The sequence below is a fragment of the Abramis brama genome (assembly GCF_963993115.1).
Source record: "Abramis brama genome assembly, chromosome: 6".
In the NCBI taxonomy this organism is placed as follows: Eukaryota; Metazoa; Chordata; class Actinopteri; order Cypriniformes; family Leuciscidae; genus Abramis; species Abramis brama.
In genome coordinates this window covers 21,777,094-21,787,297 of record NC_139968.1, presented here as the reverse complement: position 1 = coordinate 21,787,297, position 10,204 = coordinate 21,777,094, and the positions used below count along the sequence as shown (strand labels likewise).

Below are 10,204 nucleotides of genomic sequence, written 5' to 3'. Positions count from 1 at the left end.
CTTAAATTATTGAACATAACTAAACTTAGGATGTGTCTCAATCTAGCTCATGTATCACCTGGAGTGGGAGATCCATGTAGATTGATGGACAGCCCCATCTTGTTGATGTTGGCATGTGTTGCTTGCGGCAGGGAGAAGATCACTTCCTTCAGAATTCTCTTTGCTCTTTCTCATAAATGTTTCAATTGCCCGGCAGATGCACAGTCAATAAATTATGCAAGGATCCTAAATGCTTCCCAAATTGCTGAGCACAACCTGAGTCCCGAAGGACGGAGACCAAGGATAATGTGTTGCAGTGTCATTTATCTATGCATTTTGTTCCTAAGGTAGCTTGAGAGCGATGGTAGAGTTTGTTAAGGCATTGCAATACAGTTGCTAGGGGGTTGCTAAGTGGTTGCAAGGGTGTTGTGGGTGGTTGCTAGAGGCCCAAGTCAAAAAGAGCCCACCTCCAAGTCTCTGTGATATTGTGGTTTCTAGATGTGGCTCAGGGTTTCTTGTTCTATAAAAGTACATGTTTTTGAAAAGTATATGCCCGCGTTCTCCACCAAGTTTTATCCAATGCAAATATTTGTAAAAGTACACCTTTCCTCAATAAAGCAAAGGTACAGTAGCAATCATTCATGTCTGTAGCATAAACGGTGCAAGGCGAGTCTTAGCAAGCAGCGTTTATGAATATGAATAGAAAAAAAGAGAATCAAAGAACAGTTTCCCTACATAATTCATCGTTCTTTCGTCTGATGACACATTGACTGGAGAGATCAAGTGTTAGATTAGTACAAAATGTGGTCAAAAGAGTTTGCAGTAATATGCAATTAACCTTGTGCTTTTGGCTGTAATTAATATTACGCACACTGCTAACACGGAACGCTCCGCCAGTTGCCAAGAAAAGCCAATTACTAAATCACCCGAAGGAACTTGCGACGTCCAAAATTATCGGAATTACATCAACATTGTTTTCTTCTGAATGCCATTTACGTCACAAACCTAAAATGGATCCCTAAAGCAGTGCAGGATTGTATAAAAATATGTGTGAACCGAATAACGGGTTATTAGCAAACACTTCAGTTAGCATCACACTGTAATGCTTATTAGCACAAGTGCTAGCGACAAATCAACTGTTCGTTGTAGTTTAGCATAATTCACATATCGACTCTGCAGTTGGAGCGTGAAAAGATTTACATTTACATATTTGGCAGATGCTTTTATCCAAAGCGACTTGCATTGCATTTCAAAGTACACATTTACATTCTGATCAGTTATTGCTTTCCCTGGGAATCGAACCCGTTGCAAGCACCAAGCTACAGGAAATATTGATAATGAGACTCGGGATAATGCAGCTTTGATAACCTTCGACCTCTCCAACATAACACAGCTGGGACCTTTGACATCCAGACGGCTTTCCGTAATGGCACCTTATTAGGGCCTCAGCTGTCTGTTCGGTCTATAATGGTCATAAGATGAACACAAAAGCAGTGTTCCTAATACAACAGTAAGTCTAGTTAGAGATAAGCCAGCATTTTATCCAGCATTACAAGTGTTATTATAAGTGTTTGTTCAGATTGTCTCCTCATCCTCCCTTATTTTTCTGCCCTAAAACTGTTTGTCAAAGACTGTAATTGTATAACTAGGTAGAATGGTCCCAAATTCGCCCACTCAGCTGTACATACTTCAGTCAGACATTAGGTGGTGCTATAATGATCAGATTTACCCTTTCGCTAATAATTCTGGAACTGTGTCAGCTAGAATCAATTTATTTGATATCTCCTTGAATCGGTCAATGTTGTTCTTAAAATGTTACCGCCATTTTGAAATTTCTGAAAAACATACTTTTCGAATTCGTCCTCGACTGTTTATCCATTTGGCACAGTATTTGGTGCGTTTCATCTACAGACCGTCATGGCACATATTTACCAAAATAATTTTGATTCGTCATTTCATTTTCATTGATTCGTCATTTTGTTTTTTTGGGGTGTCGGTCATTTTGACTAAATTAAATATATCTTCTGAAAAACAAATGCTATGGGTGGTTGCCAAAGCCTTTTTATCATATATATGGTGAAAATTGTATAAACAACAGCAACATCCTCTTTTCATGATTCAATCCAATTTGAATGGATAAAATATCCTACATTATTACTACCCCATTTTGTGAATGTTAAGTGCTTTGTAAACACTGTCTTTTCATGTTCTCTTCAAGTGGGTACAGTTCTAGCTGCTCCATATTATTCCTTTCTTTTCTACCTATTTATCTCTCTCTCTTTTTCTCTACAGCATAGCCTTGCCCTCCTGTTCAGAGTGTGCTCTCATTTTCTCGAAACCCTTCCAACCTCCAGCGCAGCTCTCCCTTCACCTGTTCCTGTTCTTGTCTGACAGAGAAGAATGAGCTGTGTGCAGTCCTGTCATATCACGCAGCCACTTCCCGTACATGCCAACTCACAGTCAGCTTCTGTAAACCATCTTCCCCAGGGGTTCCCAATTTTTGCTGTTAGCTGAGCCCCTATAGCCTAAATGATTTACCTGTACCCCTTGAGATTTTTCAAGCTATTTCAAATTGTATTACTAACAACAACAACCACTACTACTATTAGTACTAATAATAATAATTAATATTATTATTATTATTATTATTATTATTAGAGCAAAGCTAATTATTACTATTTATTATTTCTAATTTGTTTTAGTAAATATTAGGGCTGAGAAATAATTAATCGCGATTAATCGCATCCAAAATAAAAGTTTGTGTATACATAATATATGTGTGTGTACGGTGTATAATAATTTTGAATATATAAATACACACACATGCACTTGTATTTAAGAAATATTTGCATGTATATACTGTATATAGACTTAATGTATATGTAATGTATATTTTATATAAATATAAACATTTTATATATAAATAACACATTTTTCTTAAATATATACATGTGTGTGCATTTATATATACAAAATAACTATACACAGTACACACACATATATTATGTAAACACAGACTTTTATTTTGGAATTAATCGTGATTAATCGTTTCACAGCCCTAGTAAAAGTATATTAAGTTATAATCACCAACAACAACTAATAATAATAATAATTCTGTCATGACAACTCTCGAGAGATTGGATATGGATATGGATATGGCAATGTTAATGTATTTGGTCTTGGCGGAATAGATCTGCTACACTGCTGCTGCTACAGAGCAAGTACTGAGACTTGCTACTGCCAATACATTCACAGACATATGCTGTGAGCATGTAAGACAAGCTGCTGCTGCTGCACATGTAATGTACATGAATTAACCCCCGTAGCAGATCTATACAGGTGGAGCTGGGGAAGGTGGAGGGTTTCTGAAAACGTGCTGCAAACTGCAACCGCAACACTACCGGTATTTGTTTGAATGTCAGCTTTATGCTGATGATACAGTAATTTATACATCTGCTAAGTCATCTGCCAAGGTTGCTGCAATTTTTAATGAACAAATGGAAAGGATATCTATATGGCTCCAGGAAAATCATCTTACTTTAAATGTAAAGAAAACTGTTTTTAAGTGCTTTTCTAATAGAAAGCAAAAAGAAAAAGTAACAATTCGGTTTCATAATGAAGAAATAGATGAGGTAGATGAGTTTAATTTTTTAGGTATTGTTTTAGATTCACAATTTAAATTTAGACAATACAACTTATTAGACAATACATCTCAATTGAGGCAGCTCATCTTTTTATGCATTTGATGATTTTGTCCCGCATTTCGTACTGTATTACAGTTTGGACCTTAAACAAATGATTCCCTAATTAAAAAACTTGAAATATTGTATAATCAGGCTCTTAAAATAATGGATAAACAGCTAAATCGATGGCATCCCTGCCATATTTTAAAAAAAATTAAATATGCTTAGTTGTACACATTTTTAAAAATTTGTCATATATAAAATTCATTTTTAAATGTTTGCACAATAAGGCACCATCTGTTCTATGTAAATTGATAACGAGAATCACTAGGAGTACAGCAGGTGGGAATTGTAGGATTGATTTCCATAGAACTACACAAGGGCAAAGAGCCTTTTCTGTAAAGGGCTCACAACTCTAAAACATGTTGCCAAATGAGTTTAAGGCAGTACGTGAAACAAAGTATTTTACATTGAAGGTAAAGCGGTGGTTTAAAATAAACCAGAACTGCACGCATATTTAAATTTAATGATTTTTTGTTTTAATTAGTTATTCATGCCAGGGTTGGAAGCATCCTTACAATAGGTACAGGCCATTTAGGTATGTATTTGTATGTGTATAAATGACATGCTGTGTTCTATGATTAATAGTTTTTTTTTATTATTAGCTTATGCTATACTCTCGATGTGCAATACATATTTTCCAGTTTTTCGACTGGAATCATGTTTTTTTGTACTGTCCCTATATAAAAAATAAAAAAAATGCAACAGCAACCAATCAGCTGTGCTATGTAGATAATGAGGTGATCGCTACCAAATGAGTTAAAGACCTAGAGTTAAAGATGCCCTGCACCATCTAGAGTTTCATGACATAACTAGGCAATAATAATAATAATAATGAAGCCTATTATTATTATTATACATAATTATTATTACTATTTCTTTTTTTAACAAACTATTTACAGTTCCTTTATAACCCTTAATTGGGAAAAATGAAAAAAAAAAAAAATGAAAAAAGCATCTGATCTAGATACTGGTAAATTAAATTTTGGATGACATTTTAAGTCTTCGACTTGCTAATAATCATATTCATTGGTTCTGCATCAAGGGTCAAAGGAATAACCCCCAGAAGAAGCGCTTGCAGTGGTTTTATATCCTATTTTAGCCCTCTGCATAAATTCAAGAGCACTTCCAGATCTGCTGTGGGCTCCTTCAAACGGCCTTGACCTCTTTTGTCCCGACCCTGACCTCTCTCTTAATCCACTTACCGATCTCGCAGCTCTCTCCTGAATAGCCCTGAGGGCAAAGGCAACTGTATCCCTCCCCCTCGGTCAGACAGCTCCCACCATGCAGGCACGGGTTGGTCTGGCAGGGATCATCTTCTGCTGTAGAGAGACAACACAAGAGAAGAGAACACGGGTTAAAACATTGCACGGCAGATAGAACGTTTTACAGCCAGATTCGAACCTGAATCTCCCATATGAGCACCAAGGCTCAATGTTTCCGGATAATGTAGTGCATATGTGCGACCAACCCAAGTTTGGGCCTCATTCATGAATCACGAGCAGAAAGCTTCCATTTTCCCAACTGAAAAAAACGGAGCTTAAGCGGATGACTTTCAACAAGGTGAGAGATTAGCACAAGTTTGATATCATCCCCCGTTCATCATGACAGATGCTCCGGAGGGAAGGACAATGTGATTCACTATGTCCGCCTCTGATGATCCCCGGCCTTCATAAATTATCCGATCATCGCCTAGAGTAGCGGCGCACACTTTTCTCTATTTTTATGGCACATTACCATACCGTTCTCGGGTCATAAACACACTTTATTTCTGTGAGCTACGACTCTTGAAAAACCTGTACAGCAAAATGTTTAGGGGTGTGATGATGAATGGAAAATTTCACAGATTAAGTCATAATTACATCAACTTACGGACGGGGAACTTTTACAAGGACGTCAGCGCACGACTTGCACTGGAAATTGATTAAGTGCTGCTTTATAATCCGTTTCCAACCACAAGACGCAATCTGACAGTGCATCAAACACACCACGTCTCCTCCGGTATAATTCCAAACACGCAATTATTTACAGCAGGGGAGATGAATCGCAACACGAGCCATGTGGGTTAGACTCCCCGCATCTTGTCGAGTTTTACTTTGTTACAGGCATTGGGAGCTCTTCAACAGAAATTAAATGTACTCTGTTTGTTTTCTGTTGTGACAGCTTGTCTTATTTCTCTCCTCTAACATATTTTTCTTAAAGCACACGATTCCTCAAGAAAACAAAAAGTACACACACAATATGGGCAAAGTATGAAATCAGATTGAAGGCAAGATTTGCAATTGTGTTCTGTTGCTACTGTGCATACAACAGGAGTGCAACATTCTTGAAAAACAATAAGCTGAGTGGACTGCCATAACATCAATGAACAACATCACTGCAGGCTTCAACATGGCTGTGTTTACGATTAGATGTCAAACAAATTTCGCCTACGTAGGCGATTGTAGACCGTATCTGTATCTGTATGCATTAGACTGTCTGAATACCGGCAGAATTCACATTTTTGTTGTAAAAAGAGAAACATTATGCAGAAGTATAATCTGCTGTTATGTTTGTTTGTCAGAGCCTGCAGTTGCTGTGTGACGCGCTTTCGCTGCGGGCGTATCGTGACGAGCTGGACGTGCTCCGAGAAAAGACCGTTAAAATCGATTCCCTATTTTCGTTTTCGAAACTTGTGTTGGTTGGTCCGATCGATTGTGCAATCGATTTTCGAATGTAAAGTGACAGCCCTAATAGATAGATAGATAGATAGATAGATAGATAGATAGATAGATAGATAGATATTAAACAGACAGAGAGACAGACTGACTGATAGATAGATAGATAGATAGATAGATAGATAGATAGATAGATATTAGACAGACAGAGAGACAGACTGACTGATAGATAGATAGACAGATAGATAGATTTTTTTTAATCCAAAGACAACAGACAACAGACAGCAGAAACCCACAGTTGCATGGCTGAGATTGACAAGTATACGACACATGAGTGACTGCTGCTTCACGGCAAAAATGAGTGGATAAACATTCCCTAGCTCTCTCATGAGCTCTCAAAGCAGGCTCGGCTCAGAAGGAGGCAGCTGGGCTATTGTGAATTCTCGGAGCAGAGCACGATGACATAAAGATCCACATTGACCAATTTTAATGAATGCCACCCGGACCGGAGCCTCCTCTTGCGCACAACTCTATGAGAGCGACAGAGTTCAAGGACTCCTCGTCACCATCATGATGAAATAAACTCTTCAGCACCCACTCAAGAGCTTTTTCATCCCAAATCCCGTCAAACGGATCGTTTTCTGAGAGGATGGAGAGTTCTTGTCGCTAAGCTGGGAATGGTGCAGGGGGAAAAGACATTCAGTTCCCAAACAATTAGTCACGACGTAGGTCATTTCCATTCCCGACGGAGATTGGTTCCTTAAGCTGTGGATCAGGTGGAAACACCTCAGGAGGTGGTTTGAGACGTAAATGCATTGGGTTATTCAGGCCACAGATGTAAGCTTTACTCATCCCAAATGGAATTACACTAGCATGGAAAATTTTGGAATTTCGCAATGCACAAGTGATCAAGCAATCATGGACAAAGCAACACTAAGTCTAAATAGGATGAAGGAGGCGCTCAAGGGAAAATTGTGCTGTTCAGCATTAGCTTGAAGTTAACATGGAGGTTAAATTGGTATATACTATGGTGCAGTAGAACGCGTTTGAACGCGGTTCAACCAATCATAATTAAGGAACGGAAATATCCATTTTTATAAAAATTAATAGAGAACTTAGATCCATTTTGCAAGTGTAAATTATGTACACACCAATAAGACTGATTAATACGCATTAAGATATGACGGTTGAAATCTGGCCTTTGCTGTTTTCTGTTCCCATTTCCACTCACTTTCAAACCGGTACCGTTTCTGTCAATAAAAAGTGACAATGAAAACATGTACAATTATTTAAAAAAATATTTTTAAAATGGTTTAAAAAATGTTATAATAATAATAATTATAAATAATATTATTAATACTTAAATTGACCGTTTCGGTCAGTAAAAAGTGACAATGAAAATTATATATATAAAAAAAACTAATTAAAGTAATAATAAAATTACAATTAAAACTAAAAATAATAATAATGAAGATAAAATGTGATAAAAAGTGACATGAAAATAAAATTATAAATAAAAATAATAATTATAAACAACAATAAAATAAAATAAAACAAAGAAGTAACAGAAAATGTCACTGCCTTTAGCATCATCATAGAAATGATCCGTTTTGTAGGTGTAAATAGATGGAATAGCGATGTGATCAATGAAGACGCATGAAGTGACTAAGCATAAATAGTAAAATGTCTTTTCATGTTGTGAATGAGCAAACAAAAGAATAGCTAATGTAGTGAATGAGCTGGAGGATGGTTAAACAGCAACAAAAAAAAAAGGGATGAGAGCAATAGCAGTTAAAAGCCTTTTCTGTTTCGTGCGGTTGGCTTATGATTAATTACACAGCAACCTTAAAATAGTTCCATCTTCCCCAATTCCGTCTCTTTCTATTTCTCCCTGACTTTCTTACTACAGTCCATGCGCTGTTTGTGGTCTCAGCGGACCCTGAATGAAGCTCATCCTGAGATGGGAACGACTGCTCACACTATCAAGTGGATAATAGTCCATTTGCCATGATAAACGCCTTATTACAAAATATTTGATGCATCAAGTGCCTATATCGCAACGTCTACTGAGCAGCATCTGAATAGCATGACAAGTCACTTAAAAAAGGCTCACAAATGGGTCTCAAACTTGTGAATCATCAGTTTGAACAACTCCCATCTCTAGTGCTAACCAAACACAAACAGCTACCCTGAAACAAAGATAACAAGACTTCTTGTAGAAATTGCAAGGTTTAAGAAAAAAGCAACTGTGATCTCTGCTGCTGAATGTCAAAAACACAGTCTATGGGGCAGTCTCTAGGAAAATAAAATACTAATACAGTGCTTCACTGCCTCGACTCTTAAGTGTACATTCTCTCATAAACAAGCTGTTTATGATGCTACACTGAAGGCCTTGTTAAAGGAGAAATACTTGAAGACTTCACCGCAGTAAGATCCAATCAAATCCCTTCGAGATCTTCACACTTGAAAACAATAGATGGATAATTTTAGTGGCTGGACTGCACAAACAAATCTCTCTGAAGGAATAAAGTGTTGCGAGAACTTCAGCGATACTTATATCTCGTGTCCACAGGGTGATATTTTGTTAACACCCTTTCAACATCTTTCACATCCCCTCCCATTTTCCTTTTTTAAAGGGATATTTCACACAAAAATGAGTCAGTCACTAACACACACACACGCACGCAAGCACACAAACAGGAAGAAGAGGATTTATGTGACTCAATGTAACTTATGTAACTCAACAATTAATTCCATATTGCAACTTATTGTTTGCTGCATATTTGTTTGTTTTTAGTTGTCAATGGACCAAAGTGATTTGAACATATGTGACGTCATAATTGCGACTTTCCAACTCGTAAACACTGACGTCCCAGGAGGACTGCTTTTAACTTGTAAATATGATATTTTGACTTGAACTGCCTTGCGTTATGATTTCTCTCATTATTCATTTTTAATAATTGGATCAGTCTCTCCCATAGACTGTAAAAAAAGATGGACGACGCCCCTTCGCTCTCTTCCACTGATGAGAACTGAAGCCGCCAGTGTCCCGATATGGCGCTGACATATTGGAACTTGAGTCTGCGCAGTAGCGATCTCGGGACCAGACCTGCGCAGTAGTGAGCAGGAAGTAAAGCCGCGGAATCAACGCTCCGCCCTCACTCTCGCAGAATGCACTCAGGGAGAGTGCATTCTGCACACTTTTTTAAAAATTGATTGCAGTACGACAAGAGGCTTGTTAAAATAAAGTAAATACAATCTCCTCAGTCCTCCGAAGATCCCGAAAAAAATGTCCGTTGGTGCTTCAGTGACTACTTCGCTCAGAGAACCTGTCAATCACAGCTGTCAATCATGACGTTACGCCACCGCATCACGTAACTAACTAAAAAACAACTTATTTTTGAAACAGACACTTGAACTTACATCAGCGTGATAAAAACGACAGCAAATGAAAGAAACCACTTTTGGAAAAAAGATATTTGAAGTGTATTTAATTGTTTAGTTGGTCTCACGTCCCATTGAATAACACGGGGAGGCGGGGCTTATGATCTATACTAGGACCAGTCACCGGGGGGCGATCGAGACGTTTTGGCTTCACTTTTCAGGGCTTGTGCGGCACGCTTGGTCTCTCCATATAAATGTATCATAAATTTAGCTACTTTTGCTCAAATCATGAAAAAATTAAATAACTTTCAGGTGCATAGTGCAAACAAAATTGACAGGTTCTTTAAACTCAAAGGCGGGACTTCCATTTCAACAGCCGCCACATGGAGCGATACAAAGATATTTGTAATTTTGTAGACATTTTTCAAAGTTGTCTGTCTG

The 10,204-nt window shown here is 37.7% G+C and overlaps 1 protein-coding gene across 1 annotated transcript in view; it reads right to left on the bottom strand.

Moving 5' to 3' along the window:
* Positions 1-10,204, bottom strand: part of ncanb (neurocan b) — a 120,128-nt gene that overhangs the window by 39,451 nt on the left and 70,473 nt on the right. Inside the window, exon 9 of the mRNA XM_084117990.1 lies at positions 4,928-5,041. Within this exon, the coding sequence (XP_083974116.1) occupies positions 4,928-5,041 (114 nt within the window). The remainder of the gene's footprint in view (positions 1-4,927; positions 5,042-10,204) is intronic.